The sequence below is a fragment of the Myxocyprinus asiaticus genome, chromosome 35 (genome assembly GCF_019703515.2).
Source record: "Myxocyprinus asiaticus isolate MX2 ecotype Aquarium Trade chromosome 35, UBuf_Myxa_2, whole genome shotgun sequence".
Classification (NCBI taxonomy): domain Eukaryota; kingdom Metazoa; phylum Chordata; class Actinopteri; order Cypriniformes; family Catostomidae; genus Myxocyprinus; species Myxocyprinus asiaticus.
Genome location: NC_059378.1, coordinates 3,723,382 through 3,740,558, shown reverse-complemented (window position 1 = coordinate 3,740,558; position 17,177 = coordinate 3,723,382). Strand labels below are relative to the sequence as shown.

The window sequence follows — 17,177 nt, the reverse complement described above, 5'->3', positions numbered from 1 at the left end:
ACTTCCACAGTCTAGACTAATACATTTTTTGATTCCTAATGTCATCGTTTCCCAATGTATGTAGAACTAGACAGCATTTTCGAAAGTCTTTGTTTTCAGTGGAGAAAAATGCAGTTTTATTATTGATGAGAGCCATAAACGTAGCAAAATCAATGTGTTTTTAAACCAAAACGTATTAGGCCACATCCACATTTATATGTTTTTGGTTGAAAACTAGTTTTCCATTTCCTAACATCATTGTTTCCCAAAGTATGTGAAACTAGAGAGTGTTTTCGAAAGTCTTTTAGTCTTTTTTAATAGAGGAAAACGCTGTTCCAGTGTGGATGAGAGGTGTAAATGTAGTAATGTACACACCCGCATTAAGGCCACCTCCAAAATAATCCACTTTCAGTTTCCTAATGTCATAATTTTCCAAAGTATGCATATTAGGGCACGTCCACACTAATACGTTTTCGGTTGAAAAGTCAATTTCCTAATGCCATCGTTTCCAAATTTTGTGGAACTAGAGAGCGTTTTCAAAAGTCTTCATTTTCAATCAATGCGTTTTTAAACGAAAATGTGTGAGACCACAACCACGCTTACACGTTTTTGGTTAAAAACTCGTTTTCCATTTCTTAATGTCATCGTTTTTAAAGTATGCAGAACTAGACAGCGTTTTTTAAAAGTCTATGTTTTCAATGGAGGAAAATGCAGTTTTAGTGTTAATGAGAGGCATAAACGTAGCAAAATCAATGCGTTTTCAAACAAAAATGTATTAGGCCACAACCACATTCATATGTTTTCGGTTGAAAACTCGTTTTCCATTTCCTAACATCATTGTTTCCCAAAGTATGCAGTAATGGAGAACGTTTTCAATATGCTCCGTTTTCTGTTGAGGAAAATTCCGTTCTAGTGTGGATGAGAGAAGTTGCAAAATCAATGCATTTTGAAATGAAAACGTATTAGGGCACGTCCACACTAATACATTTTCAGTTGAAAAATCTATTTCCAAATGCCATCGTTTCCAAATTTTGTGGAACTAGAGAGCATTTTCAAAAGTCTTCATTTTCAATCAATGCGTTTTTAAATGAAAACATGTTAGACCACAAACACACTGTGGCAAGGGGGTGCGTGGTCATGTGTCTGTCTGCAGGAGAGGGAAAGCGGTAAGGCTCACCAGAGCAGCAGAGGAGAGAGAGAGAGAGAGACACATGACCACACCCCCCTAGCCACACACACTTATACGCACGTTTTCCATTTCCTAATGTCATTGTTTCCCAAAGTATACGGAAAACAATCAAGGGCTACTTCTGCGAACAACTTAATGAAGCCAGATAGTTATTTGAAATAGTATTTTATTTTGGACTGAATGAGCAGGGTTTTATTTGCCCTAAAACATATATAGAAAGATATTGTGAAGGTGATTCTCATGGTTTCTTGGTTCACTGCCATTTTCAAAAAATACCTGCCTGAGACACTAACTCATGTAGTCACAGACAGCTTGTTTTATATTGGCTTGTAGCATCTATCGTCCAAAGAGAGCATCACTCATATTTCCTTCAGTGACTGAGGTTATGAAATCAGGAATATTGCATCATTTAGGTTCCAGTGTAGTGCCCAGAATACAGTAGAAGAAATATATCAGACCTCTTCAATAACTGCAAAACTCTTATCTTTGGTTATTGCTTTCTATGTTATACGTTTCACTGGCTTGTATAACTTGAGCAACTACTATTGCAACAGTTTAAGCAATGACTAGAAGCTGTCCCCTTGTAGAGTGTAATCTTTTAAACTCTCCTTTCAGTTTACTATCAGACAAATGTTCATGTTTGCATGAGAAGTTTTGGCTGAAAGGAAAATTCTGGGTTCAATACAAGTTAAGCTTAATCGACAGCATTTGTGCCATAATGACTCGTCCCTCCTTTTCTTTATAAAAAGCAAAAATCGAGGTTATAGTGAAACACTTACAATGGAAGTCAATGGGGCCAATCCGTAAACATTAAAATACTCACTGTTTCAAAAGTATAGCGACAAGACATAAACAATATGCATGTTAACATGATTTTAATGTGATAAAATAGTTTACTTACCCTTTCTGTGTAAAGTTACATCCAATTTTACAACTTCGGTTATCATGACAACGGTGTAAACGACAGTAAAAACAACGATTTAAACAACTTTACAGCTCAAATAATACACAAGTTTTACCAGAAGAATTAATGTAAGAGCTTTTATAAAATAAGCTTCAAATTTCTGCCTTTAAACCCTCCAAAAATTGGCACCATTCACTTCCATTGTAAGTGTCTCACTGTAACCTCGAGTTAAACCACCACAGTAGTGTGCGTTCCTTCTCAATAAGGTTTTGTGTTAAGGTTTTCCCTCGTAATAGTTTTGCGTTCCCTTGCAATCAGTTTTACTCTCCCTCGCAATAAGTTTTACGTTCCCTCACAATAGTTTTGCATTCCCTTGCAAAAACACTTTGTTCTCCCAAAAAAAGCTTTGCGTTCCCTCGCAAGTTTGCGTTTTCTCACAAAAAGTTTTGCATGGGAAAGCAAACTGTTGCAATGGCCTTTGCTAGGTTTTGCGTTCCCTCCCAATAAAGTTTGCCGTTTTTCCGCCATAGTTTGCGTAACCTTACAACAAAATTTGCGTGAATAGTTTGCATTCTCTCGCAATATGGTTTTGAGTTCACCCGCAATAGTTTTGAGTTCCCTCGTGATAGTTTTGCACTCCCTTTCGATAAATTTTACGTTCCCTTGCAATAGTTTACATTACCTCACAATCGTTTTTGTTCCCTCGCAATTAGTTTTATGTTCCCTCGTGATAAGTTTGGCATTCCCTAGTATAACATTTTTATGTTTCCCCACAATAGTTTGCGTTCTCTCGCAGTGAATACTTATTCTTCAAAAATGCTCATTGTACCAAAAAACTAAACAAATGAATAACCCTGTGTGCCTTAACTCTTAGATGTTGCATAAAGCCTGCCAATCAGATCAGAGCTTGCCAGCTTGAGAAAGTGCTTTCCAGTTTTGTGTACAATATGCATCAGATGGTCAGAGATCGAACTGCGGGGCCAGGGACACCAGTGGGACACTAGTAGACCACTGGATTTCATGCTTCATACCCTAAACATAAGACTTAGTTTAAGACTAAATTACTTGATCCTGTCATAGGAAGTGTGTGTGTGTTAGATAGTGGACTGAGGGAGGGTAAATTATATCAGAATTGACATTTTTGGTTGAACTATCCTTTTTATACTACAAATAAGTTTGCATCAAGCATTTAATGATCACATGTCTCTCCTTTCCAATTTAGACAATTCATTATCTAAATTTTGAAACTGCTGAAGCATTTTAGAGTGTACAGCAGTTTTTGTGCCAACTAACGCCATTTTAAAGTTGTGTAAGGCCAAAGGTTTACAATCTTTCAGGAACAAAATGGTTTATTCCGTCAGATTAACAATTGACTTGCCTGTCCAGGACTTCTGAATCTGTCATAAAATGTACTTGGAAAGACATCGGTGTTTTACTCAAGTTAATTTGAAAGACTGTTCTTATAGATGTTAGGCTGTTTTTAGGATTAGAGACAGTTCAAGAGTCAACATTAAAGAATGTGCACCAGATTGTGTCCTAACCCTATCCGCTTGACAATACTGGTGTGAAATTCATAGTTGACTAACAAAACGATCATCCAATCAGGATTAGTTCATAAACACCGTTCCTCACACAATGCTATCTTGTAACATCTAAACACTTTTACTATAGCGCATGACTCATTTTAATGTTTGAATTACATAACCAACTACATTTACAAGCTTGTTCAAGCATGATTAAATTGCGCTGTAGCTCAACTGATAGAGCGTTGCACTTGTGATGCAAAGGACCGTGGTACAAGTCCTGAAGAGCAGAAGAGTCGACACTTGAGTCGAAAGTGTCGTTGGAGCACCACAAAACGACATCATTGTGTTTTTCATCTCACATTTTCTTTTTATGACATTATCGGTTAGGTATAGGTTTAAGGTTTAGGGTAGGGAGGTCAGTTTTGTTGACTGAAAACTCGATAGATCATTAACCTTAAAAATCTCATCTGTTTGGGAGAATGTTTAACTCACATTTATCGCCACACAGCCGATATTTCACCTCGGAACTGTCGTGACAGTCACATAATTTTCATGAGATCAGGCTTGAAAAAACTGAGACTCTTAAAAGAAGAGAAACAGCCAGAATTATTGACTATTGAGACCAACCTTCATCTTGTCTCTCCGTTTTATGACATACTGCATGTAATGAAATGCATCATGAGATTACTGGAGAAGTTGAATTGAGTTAATTGCATCCATTGAACCATTAACTGGGTCACAGAAGGTGACCATCCGGCTTTATAGTCTGGGACAATTCCGGGTTGGACTGGGATGTGAACGATGTCAAACTAGCTTTCAGCAGTAAAGGGAGGAGCTTTGAGGTAAAGGGCATTAGATAAGGCCATTAGTGCTCTGTGGATTACAGTAATCCAGACCCTTTAATATCAGTGCAGTCCACCATTTGAAAAATAAGCTATCATGGAGTACAGACTGCAGCACATGCTACTGCTGGCCATCCTGCTGGTGACTCAAGGTATGTGCTATTGTGTTCCAGTATTTTACCTACATTTGCAGAACTAATGCACTGAAACATTGACAATGCAAAAAAAAAAAAAAAAAGATTAAAAAAAAATAGAAATGAAAAAATATGTTCCTAACCATAAAGGCAAAATTATTGTGAATGAAGGTGTTTGTAGCTAAATATTATTGACATTTCAATTGTACGCTTAGTTTAATGAAATATTAGCAATTGTCGCTCTTCAACTTTCCCTCCATTCTCTGTGTTTTGTCCAGGTTTTGTTGGGCTGAAAGCTCAAGAGGTAAATGAACACATTAGATATTGTTATTAGTGACAATTACAAGACAATCCATTCAGTACGGTTAACAAATACTGACCGTGTTCACATCTGTGCTTAGGACGGTGAGGACAATGACACATGGGCTGAGAAAACCTGCAAGTGTGAATGCGATGATCCATCGAGCAAGCTGCCTTCCAAAGGTTTTCGATCAAACTGGGCACAGGAGATGGACTGCATTCCAGGTGAGAAAGACAAGTGACTGAAACATGAATTGCATTGCTTTGTTTGTCTATTGACTCCATAGTTTGGATGAATCACACTCTAAAATCTTCCTTTTCCATGTTGTACCATTTTGGCTCAAAATGTGTCTGACAATGTATGTAACCAATCAAGTTCAGGAAAGAAAAAGAAAAAAATAGTTTTACTGTTTTTACCAGCTAAGAGTCATGATATCAATAGGTATTACAAATCAGAAACCACCAAAATCCTTCCTGCCCTTTTTTATCAGAAGAACTTCCTAATGAAACTTTGCTCTAACACTGACTCTTTGAGAATTGAGACGGATGGATTAGTTAGCACTATTTGTTGCCCTTTGGAAACAGAAGGCAGGGCATGTGCGAATGAGCTGGCGCCCGGACAAGCCCTCGCCTGCAGCACAGCAGAAAGTCATTAATCATTTGGTTGCAGCTTCACCTGGGCCATGTGTTCCATCACTGCGTCCTATTGGCACTGCACCACAGGGCAGACATGCTCCATTTACACACAACCGCTCATGTTCAGAGTCTGCCGAGACCAGTGTGTTTGGATCAAATGAAAGGAAGAAAAATAAAGAGAAAGGAGTGAGAGTAGGAATCACAGAAATAGACAGAGTGCAGGATCATAATCCCATTAGTTCCAGTAGGAGAGAACCGTGATGTTGAGATTACCAAGCCCAGAATAGGACCTGTCAGTCAAACTATTATAAAAACAGGTGCATGTCAATGAAAACAATTTAAGGAACTGTCTGGGTTCAAATGGAAATTTCATCGTGATACGTGTAATGAACCACGTAATATTATTTAGCAAAAATGTCGACACTGTCACGTAACATAGACTCTTAAAAAGACTTCCTTGAATTTCCACGGATGAATTTCAGTATTAGATTCCTCATTTCTGAATCACAACTCTCCTCAAACCTGTTGTTTGCTGCATTATACACTTAAATTTATTAGAATGAAAAGGAGAACGTTTTTTAAATGTCAGTGCATGCCAAAATGGGCATTATGTGTTATTTATCAATTGCTGATAAAATCCTAGAAGGAAAAAAAAAAATGATGTGGGACTAGAGCTTAAGTGTGGAACGTGACCATCTGTCAACCTAGCGTCTTATTGGATGTTGATCTTTCTCTATGGGGAACTAAAGCACAGCTTTTGGGATTGTACAGTCACGAGCAGAACAGTGCATGCATAGGAATTACAGATCCGCCAGCTTAACCCTTGTCCATTTCTCTGTAACACAGCCGGGCCAGAGAAATCTCTTTGACCGTGTGATTAATGTTTCATTAAGCCCCCGTATCAAACATGTCAGACTCCAGGCTTTTGTTGAATGGGCCTGTCAATAGATTTGTATCATTCAGAACTGCCTTTATCCACAGTTTTTCTGACCAACCACTGAACATGATGATTCTGATTGCCACTGGACTGTGTTCTGTTTCCAGACTCCATAAGAAGCAATGTAATAACTAGCGAAACGAGCAATCCCGATGGAGAACATTGAGTTCAGGCTCAACTTGTGCAGTTTTTGGCCATCATAAAAACTTGAAGTAGTTAATGATGTAAACATAACTAATCTCGGGCCATCGCTTCACGTCATCTACCCACTCGGATAAGGCAGTCAAAAGACATCATTGCGACTCTGTAAAGTATCTGCACTGTGAAGCCAAATGAAAAAAAAAAAAACCTGCTGCTGTTAAGAATTGTGGAATAGTTCCGCGTTCAGAAAAAAGATGGATAGTGAGAAAGCGGAATGATACAAACTGAAGCGTCCCAGTACTGTTATAATAAATACCAGCAGTTTTGGAATGCCTCATGTCCAGTCATAATAGAGGACCAGAACTAACTGTTTTATGAACAGAGATATTAACCATATCTATCTACTCTCGATTTTCTGTTCAGAGTGCCCTTACCATAAACCTCTGGGTTTCGAGGCTGGGTCTGTGACTGAAGATCAGATCAGCTGCTCTAATGAAGACCAGTACACAGGCTGGTTCTCCTCCTGGACTGCAAACAAGGCGAGGCTCAACAGCCAAGGATTCGGGTAAATTGATTGGATTTTCCCTGGAATATTGGTCTTTCACAAGGGGTTTTGAGTGAATCTTTCTTAAGCATATTGCTTATTTGCTTGTAAACTGTATTACTTCATAAGCAGATAACCATTCTAATTGGACTGTGACAGTGAGAAGAGGACCAGACGGTACTCTTGAAATGAATGAGAAAAATGATAACACTCAATATGGCATCTGTAGGATTCTAATGTGCTCTTCAAGCGGAGTCATAAATATTGTAATTACAAGCACATCGAAGGACCAAGTAAAGTGGGAAACTCAGAACTTTAGATGATACCTGAGTTCAAGGAGCTCTAAAATACCTGGAAAGAGCTATCTGTTAGCATTCGTATTCATTTTAATGGCATCTGCTAAGCTAGCGCAGGGTTCCCCGGAAGTACGCGATCTGGAGGCGGCCACTGTTGTTCATGGGCGCTCAGCTCTGGGATCATTTGTCAAGTGACCAATCTCTCGTCAATGGCAACAGATAGGGAAAAATAATAGTGCATTTCATGCTTTTAAAAGCCCTATAAAACAATCTGTCACTTGAAAAATATGTACTATAATGCAATTAAATAATTGAGATTCAAATCTTTCTTGGAAACAAATGTATTTAGCCAGAAAACATGGCAACTTTTCAAAAGAGAAATGTGCTTTTTGCCATCACATGGTGTTATTCCAGTATCTACCAGCAGGTGCTAACAGAGACAATTCCAATCCACATAAAAGTTCATGGAATGCAGTGATTTTGCTGAAAATTATTTACATCTCAGTGCTTTATTACAGTTGACAGAGCTTTTAGTCAACTTATGTAAAGCTTATGGCTGACCATTCTGGGTTATATTTAATTAATAATTTGCCAGAAACAATGCATTAACAAACCATTAAAGGGTTAGTTCACCCAAAAATCTAAATTCTCTCATCATTTACTCACCCTCAAGACATCCCAGATGTATATGACTTATTTTCTTCAGCAGAACACATTTGAAGAAAAATATCTGAGCTCAGTAGTTCCTTATAATGGATGTGGATGGTAATACGGTTTTTGATGCTTCAAAAAGCACAGACAATCAGCATAAACATCATCCATAGGACGTCTTATAAAGCGATACGATCACTTTTGTTTGCGAAAAAGATCAATATTTAAGTATTTTTTAACTATAAATCATCGCGTCCGGTAAGCAGCAGTATGCGCGTTCATGAGAGGGCTGAGGTCACGCGGTCATTCCAGCGATGTCATGGCAACGTTCGAATGCAACCTCTGTTGGCATTGCCTGGCACTGCCTACATGTGCACCACCCACTGATATAAATATATATATAGAACTGGATCGCTGACGGAACAGTAAACTGCCAGCAGGAGGTGAAACCACTGGAAGTGTACGAGCAGCTATCTTGGAGTGCCCCAACTGCCACAGAGCCTCAATAACTGACAGCTGATAAAGCCGCCGTTTCACCATCTCTGAACTCTCGAAATAGCAGTTGCATTAAGCCCTCTAGTGACAATCATGATTAATGTTTAATTTGCTCGTTATGGATTATACTTGTACGATATAAGCGATCACGATGTCAGAGCATTGACCTGTCCCGGTGTGCAGCTCATCAGTGCAGCACAACGATCATCATTGGACGCGGTAAAACTTTCCACAAGTTGTAATGTAAGTAGGAAAACCTGTAATATCTGCTTGTTTTATGGTGACAACCCATCCTATTTCCTCAAAGGGTTTTTTTTAAAAGTCAGACTGGTATTTATAAATTGCATAAAATACCTGGGATTTGCCTATTTTCCTACTGAACTGCTCTCTGTAGTTATATGCAACCGATCCTGCTCGACTCACTCCAAGTGGGATTCGAACCAGGCTCTCCGGCATGGGAGGCGGGCTTGCTGACAAGGAGGCTAAAGGCTACAGCCTCTAGCTTCAGTCGCTAATGCGCCTCTTGAGGCCAGGGGAGTGAGGTTTACACACTGCACAGCTACCTACTTGCTGGTTACCATTACACATACATAGATAGATGTCATACATTATGTGTGCGTTTGCCATTTAAACCTAGCGTATCAGCACAATAATCTTTGCTTTGCTTGTATCTCTCATTGATTCTCTGTGTGCCTACTGCACGTGTGTGATAGAGAGAGAGAAAGAGAGAGAGAATGCACGCTCTCAGGCAAGTGACCGGAAGAAACATGCACTTTTTAAATGAAAACATTAACCGTATGTGAAACAAGTAACTCTGAACGAACACTTCAATGTTGTAAATAAATATCTCTGAAAATCTCTGTTTTTATCTTACCTCAGTTTCATTGAACTTGCTTACATTCAGGTGATCTGTTCGCCTGAATAAAGTTTGTTAGAGGTACTGTATACGTTTGATAATATAGATATACACTGGCGGCCAAATGTTTGGAATAATGTACAGATTTTGCTCTTATGGAAAGAAATTGGTACTTTTATTCACCAAAGTGGCATTTAGCTGATCACAATGTATAGTCAGGACATTAATAACGTGAACAATTACTATTACAATTTGCACAAAAAAAAAACAAAAAATGTTCAGAACTTCTTAAACTACTTCAAAGAGTTCTCATCAAAAAATCCTCCACGTGCAGCAATGACAGCTTTGCAGATCCTTGGCATTCTAGCTGTCAGTTTGTCCAGATACTCAGGTGACATTTCACCCCACACTTCCTGTAGCACTTGCCATAGATGTGACTGTCTTGTCGGGCACTTCTCACGCACCTTACAGTCTAGCTGATCCCACAAAAGCTCAATGGGGTTAAGATCCATAACACTCTTTTCCAATTATCTGTTGTCCAATGTCTGTGTTTCTTTGCCCACTCTAACCTTTTCTTTTTGTTTTTCTGTTTCAAAAGTGGCTTTTTCTTTGCAATTCTTCCCATAAGGCCTGCACCCCTGAGTCTTCTCTTTACTGTTGTACATGAAACTGGTGTTGAGTGGGTAGAATTGAACCCCCAACCTTCTGATCAGTAACCCAGAGCCTTAACCGCTGAGCCACCACTGCCCCCATGTTCCTGGGTAGTAAGTGTTATTTCCTAATTGCTTATGCCTCAAAAGTATAGAAAATGGCTATTATTCCCCACAAACTTTGCTTTTGTGACCAGGACAGTGATATTTTGAAATGTACCTATTTCCAATGAGAAGACTGGCGAATTTGTGTCTTTTCGTTCACATAAAGTCAGAAAAAAACAACATATGAATCCAAATTAACATGTATTTATACTAAAGTAATACAAAAATGACTACAAAAGATTTAGAAGTGAGTAGTTTTTCGAGATTTATGATTATACTGTAAATCACTTTCACGAATCAGCCCCCAAATGTAGTCTCCCATCCTGTTCTTGTTATACTGTCCTTGGTAGCGGCGTTCAAAGTCCAGTATATCCTGATGGAAGTGCTCACCTTGCTTCTCCGAGTACACTCCCATGTTCTCCTTGAATTTATCAAGATGAGCATCAAGAATATGCACTTTGAGGGACATCCTACAGCCCATTGTGCCGTAGTTCTTCACCAGAGTCTCAACCAGCTCCACATAGTTTTCGGACTTGTGATTGCCCAGGAAGCCCTGAACCACTTAGACAAAGCTGTTCCAATCCGCTTTCTCCTTACTAGTGAGCTTCTTGGGGAATTCAATGCACTTCAGGATCTTCTTTATCTGTGGTCCGACGAAGACACCGGCTTTGACCTTTGCCTCAGACATCTTAGGGAAGAAGTCTTGAAGGTACTTGAAGGCTGGCGACTCCTTATCTAGAGCTCTGACAAATTGTTTCATAAGCCCAATGTGATGTGCAGTGGTGGCATCAGCACCTTCTGGGGGTCCACCAGTGGCTCCCACTTGACGTTGCTCCTCTCCACAGAGAACTCGTTTCTGCTGTGGCCAGTCCCGCCTGTGGTAGTGCGCCTTGGTGTCCCTGCTGTCCCAAAGGCAAAGATAACAGGGAAACTTGGTAAAACCGCCTTGGAGACCCATCAGGAATGCCACCATTTTGAAGTCTCCTATGACCTCCCAGCCGTACTCATCACACTTAAGGCGTCTAGCAAGGTCTTGATGTGTATCCACTTAGGCAGCTGGAACTAAACTGAACTGGTGGGCTTAAGGCCCCTGTATTTATACTACTATTTATATTACTGGAAAGTTCTAGAAAGTTCTAGAAGTTACTCCAAGTTTACACAGCACTGAATCTATCTGGAATGTTCTAGAAAATAGGTAAATTTCAAAATATCACCGTCCTGGTCACAAAAGCAAAGTTTGTGGGGAATAATAGCCATTTTCTATACTTTTGAGGCATAGGCAATTAGGAAATAACACTTACTACCCAGGAACCAAATTTTATTTTTTACATTTGTCACACGGTATAGCCTTCATTCCTCAAAACAATGATTGACTGACAAGTTTCTAGAGAAAGCTGTTTCTTTTTTGCCATTTGTGACCTAATATTGACCTTAAGACATGCCAGTCTACTGCATACTGTGGCAACTCAAAAACAAACACAATGTTAAGCTTCATTTAATGAACCAAATAGCTTTCAGCTGTGTTTGATATAATGGCAAGTGATTTTCTAGTACCAAATGAGCAATTTAGCATGATTACTCAAGGATAAGGTGTTGGAGCGATGGCTGCTGGAAATGGGGCCTGTCTAGATTTGATCAAAAATGACTTTTTTCAAATTGTGATGGTGCTGTTTTTTACATCAGTAAAAAAAAATTCGTTCCAAAACAGCAAAATCTGTTCATTATTCCAAACTTTTGGCCACCAGTGTACATAACTGGCATAAATAAATTATTACATGTGTAGGATGTTTGCATTGTAGGGATGTACAGGCAGATTTTAGAAATAAAAGTCTGTGTTTAAATATCCTATCTTTAGTCACTGAAATGAGATGATTTTCTATTTAGTGAATGGGCACACTGGAATGTTTGGGCATAGCAATATGGCGGCGCAGTGGCTTCACTGTTTTGACATCATCAGCAATCCAGTTCTATATATAGGCTCATTTGAGATGCCAAACGCCTCGCCTTGAAAGTAGACGAGAGTAGACGGCTGCAGTCAGGGGAGGAGAGAAATAAGAGCTGTCAAGTCGGACAATTTTCACTTCTCGTAGTGGATCAGACACCTTTGAGATCAAAGGCAGATATCGCGGGATTCACGTTCATGCGCTGTTGCTGATAAAATGGATATAATTTAAATTCTGTTGCTTTAAAATTAAAATAAATATAATGAAAAAGACACTCAGTGTACCTGTTATTTAATCTGGCCAATAAGACGTGTCTTTCCATCCATTTTTAGTTGAATAAAGACACGTATTTTAGATATTTCAAAAATATGATAAAAATCACATATCCCATACAGAGATCGCACTGTCAGAGTGTTGGGAATATTCACATATAATTTCTACACATAAAACATGATATTAGAGATAAAAAATCAAACATTTTAGAAGAGAACGAAATCACATCACGGTTGCTTTTATTCGTGCAACACCATACGAACCAGTGGTATTTATACATAGTCACCATAATTATATTACTTACATTATAAGTAAAGTTCTTTTAAAACTTTACATGTTTTCAGTGCTTTTTGTTATTTGTTTCTCATCACGGTTGTTTAAGCCAATGAGCATTAAACTGTGTCGTCAGCAAGTCATTTCCCACCATGCTTGCAGTTTGCGCAGCTGTAGAAATCCAACAAGACTTTTTTGGCATATGTCACCATGACATCACAGCAAGTTGGACAGATTTCTAACTGGCATGCACCTGGCGCTGATCACCGGTGATCGGTTCTGCGCAGAACTTGCTCATCTCAAACGAGCCTTTTTATATCAGTGGCACCACCACGTCTCCTGAGCTCTCTGTCTCTCTGAAGCTTGTTGGTCCATCTCCCTGTGCTCCTGATCAGAGTACTCAGGTTCAAATAAATATGGCTGTGCAAAAACTTGTATCTCCTCTTCTCCTCTCAAATCAAAATCTTCTGACATCTGTGTTAAAATTTGCTTCAGTTTGTTTACGCCATTCGGTCTCTACAGCATTCCTCCTACTCAGTTGTAAACAGCGCTGCTCATCCAGGTGTGTCGCGCATGCGTCACTTCTTAAGAGACAGCATGACCTCAACCCTCTCCTGAACGTGCATACCACTGCTTACCGGAAGCAATTATGTATAGTTAAAAAGTACATAAATATTGATCTTTTTCACACCAAAAGCAATCGTATCACTTTATAAGACATTAATTTAACCACTGGAGTCGTATGGATGACATTAATGCTGATTGTCTGTGCTTTTTGGAGCATCAAAAATCGTATTACCATCCACATCCATTATAAGGAACTACTCAGCTGAGATATTTTTCTATTTTTCTTCAAATGTTATCTGCTGAAGACAGGAAGTCATATACTTCTGGGATGGCATGAGGGTCAGTAAATTATGAGAGAATTTTCATTTGTGGGTGAACTATCCGTTTAAGGTTGTCTATCCACTGGTACAACAGAAAAAATGCTTTTGCCAATGTTCATTGTTGTGCGGCTTCTTCCTTATTTTGTTTCCGGCTTGAATGTTGTGACATGTCATAATAACATACGCCCAACTCGGACATAGGAGCTTCCCAGGTGCACTTGAAGGCAGTTTAAGCCCTGCCTTGTTTTAAAAAGGGCCAGTCTGTAAAAATATACATAATCTTTCCAATTTTTTTAACTAAAGAAGAAAAGATTGACACCACTGTTGTCAGATTTTATTACTGATTTGACATTTGTTATCAAAATGTAATCTTTACTAACAGTTTTGGAGATTTCAGTCTTTCCCATTCAATTTGGTAGGAGCTTTACTTGTATGACTATTACAGTACATACAGTACATAGAAAAAAGCTTCTTGTGGGTTACTAAGACTGAACCCGCATTAAAGGGAATTTTGTTTGGTTTAAATCTACAAAACTATTCTCTTTTCAGCGCAACTAGTGCCATTTTTAAAGGGCCCTTATATCATCTCTCTCTCCTGTCACAGGTGTGCCTGGCTGTCTAAGTTCCAGGACACCAACCAGTGGCTTCAAATTGACCTGAAGGAAGTCAAAGTGGTTTCAGGTATCCTGATTCAGGGCCGCTGTGACTCTGATGAGTGGATTACAAAGTACAGTGTGCAGTACCGCACCAATGAGAAACTCAGTTGGATCTACTACAAGGACCAGACCGGAAACAACAGGGTAAGACAAACAGATAGTCCTGGAAAAATAAGGATTATGAATGGTCACTGTTTACAGTAAGTTTATTTACCCAACATCCAATACATTACTGCAGGTCAGAAATATCCTGGATGATATAATGCCGAAACTTATCAGGACAAACATTTTCACTTCAATAATTCAGACAATTAAAATATTACAACCTGTAGTGAAGTCAGATGTGGCACTGATGATGCAAACATGTGTAAGTATACTAAACTCAGCAAAAAAAGAAACGCCCCTTTTTCAGGACACTGTATTTTATAGATACATTTGTAAAAATCCAAATACTTTACAGATTTTTATTGTAAAGGGTTTAAACAATGTTTTCCATGCTTGTTCAATGAACCATAAACAATGAATGAACATGCACCTGTGGAACGGTCATTAAGACACTAACAGCTTACAGATGGTAGACAATTAAGGTCACAGTTATAAGAACTGAGGACACTAAAAGACCTTTCTACTGACTCTGAAAAACACCAAAAGAAAGATGCCCAAGGTCCCTGCTCATCTGCGTGAACGTGCCTTAGGCATGCTGCATGGAGGCATGATGACTGCAGATGTGGCCAGGGCAATAAATTGCAATATCTGTACTGAGACGTCTAAGACAGTGCTACAGCGAGACAGGAAGGACAGCTGATCATCCTCGCAGTGGCAGACCATGTGTAACAACACCTGCACAGGATCGGTACATCTGAATATCACACCTGCGGGACAGGTACAGGATGGCAACAACAACTGCCTGAGTTACACCGGGAACACACAATCCCTCCATCAGTGCTCAGACTGTCCGCAATAGGCTGAGAGAGACTGGACTGAGGGCTTGTAGGCCTGTTGTAAGGCAGGTCCTTACCAGACATCATCGGCAACAACGTCGCCTATGGGCACAAACCCATCTTCGCCGAACCATAAAGGACTGGCAAAAAGTGCTCTTCACTGACAAGTCACGGTTTTGTCTCACCAGGGGTGATGGTCGGACTCGTGTTTATCGTCGAAGGAATGAGAGTTACACCGAGGCCTGTACTCTGGAGCGGGATCAATTTGGAGGTGGAGGGTCCGTCATGGTCTGGGGCGGTGTGTCACAGCACCATCGGACTGAGCTTGTTGTCATTGCAGGCAATCTCAACACTGTGCGTTACAGGGAAGACATCCTCCTCCCTCATGTGGTACACTTCCTGCAGGCTCATCCTGACATGACCCTCCAGCATGACAATGCCACCAGCCATACTGCTCATTCTGTGCGTGATTTCCTGCAAGACAGGAATGTCAGTGTTCTGCCATGGCCAGCAAAGAGCCCGGATCTCGATCCCATTGAGCACGTCTGGGACCTGTTGGATCGGAGGGTGAGGGCTAGGGCCATTCCCCCCAGAAATGTCCGGGAACTTGCAAGTGCAAGTGCCTTTGTTCAGGGACACATTATTCCATTTCTGTTAGTCACATGTCTGTGAAACTTGTTCAGTTTATGTCTTAGTTGTTGAATCTTTTTATGTTCATACAAATATTTACACATGTTAAATTTGCTGAAAATAAAAGCAGTTGAAATTGAGAGGACGTTTCTTTTTTGCTGAGTTTATATACTCCTAGTGTTTGGCAAGAACATCGATTCAAGTCTTACTTTACAAATAGTGCTGTAAAAAAGTCAAACAAATAGCCTATTAAGTCCTGTCAAAGTCATTGGCAGTGAAGTTTCTTTTTAGGTCTTGTTCTTGGTTTCATTTGTTTTCTACAGTTAAGCCTTGTTGCTTTTTTCCTCAGGTCTTCTATGGAAACTCTGACCGCTCGTCCACAGTCCAGAACCTGCTGCGCCCACCTATAATAGCACGTTACATCCGTATCATCCCGTTGGGCTGGCACACCCGCATCGCCATCCGCATGGAGCTGCTACTTTGCATGAATAAATGCACTTGATCTGGTGCACACCACCTGACTATTTCCTGTACCACCCCTTTCTTGTACCACAACATGCCAGAGTGAACATCAATGCCCAATCACTGCACACACTCTTATTAAAAATAACTTTTTATTATTATCAAGAAATGATAGTAATTAAAATGTGTTTATGAGTTACATTCATTTTGTGTTTGAGATGCTTTCCTTTTCTTTAAATATAAAGACATGTTTTTGCGTCTTTTTGTATTCAGTTTAAGAACAACAAATATTTAAGTTTGCTGCTTTGGAAAATCAAATATAGAAGGGGGCGTCCATTGCAAGGCCAGAGGTGGCCACTCTGGAGATGTAAAAGAAACTTGCAGATCTGAGGAGAAATGGGAGATCTCGTGGAAGTGTATTGAATGTTGTGTTGTGTTGTGTTTTCTCATGTGGTTTGTAATAATGACGTAGAGTGTCCTTTTTGTATTAACTTTTAAGCCTACGTAGTTTAATTGTGTTTGTAGCTCACTCAAGAAATGCCCTTGAATAAAGGAAGTCTCTATTTATCTTGTGTATGTTATCCTTTATTTACCATCCAGATCCAAATCCAGTTCCTTTATCAAAACTGCCAACAAGTTAATTTGGTTATTAGATAAATAAATGTTTTTATGATGAAAAAACACACTTTGAGGAGATGAGTGAAAAAGCTGATACTACACAATTAACACAGTTAAAGATAAAGTGTGTAATTGATTGCAACAGTGCCAGCCCACGTTTCAAACGTTAATTATTTTCTGTAGGCTTATAAAATCCTTCATAAAAGAGTTCTAAGTCATGAACCAAACCAACCAGCTCCGAGGTGAATCTCAACATTACAAACTTTGATTTTAAGCAAAAAAGTATTTAAAAATCAGACAAAAAGACAC

At 39.4% G+C, this 17,177-nt stretch overlaps 1 protein-coding gene across 1 annotated transcript; it reads left to right on the top strand.

Moving 5' to 3' along the window:
* Positions 1-4,471: 4,471 nt before the first annotated feature.
* Positions 4,472-16,806, top strand: rs1a (retinoschisin 1a). The gene is made up of 6 exons (XM_051672905.1): positions 4,472-4,592; positions 4,853-4,878; positions 4,976-5,099; positions 7,012-7,153; positions 14,166-14,361; positions 16,138-16,806. Exons 1-6 carry the CDS (start codon positions 4,538-4,540, stop codon positions 16,288-16,290), a joined length of 696 nt encoding a protein of 231 aa, XP_051528865.1. The 5' UTR covers positions 4,472-4,537; the 3' UTR covers positions 16,291-16,806.
* Positions 16,807-17,177: the final 371 nt, after the last annotated feature.

Bases quoted from the DNA above. Each gene is read 5' to 3' on its own strand.
- rs1a (XM_051672905.1), top strand. From the start codon at position 4,538: ATGGAGTACAGACTGCAGCACATGCTACTGCTGGCCATCCTGCTGGTG. The intron at 5,100-7,011 runs GTGAGAAAGACA...TTTTCTGTTCAG, and splicing joins GGAGATGGACTGCATTCCAG to AGTGCCCTTACCATAAACCT. The intron at 7,154-14,165 runs GTAAATTGATTG...CTCCTGTCACAG, and splicing joins CTCAACAGCCAAGGATTCGG to GTGTGCCTGGCTGTCTAAGT.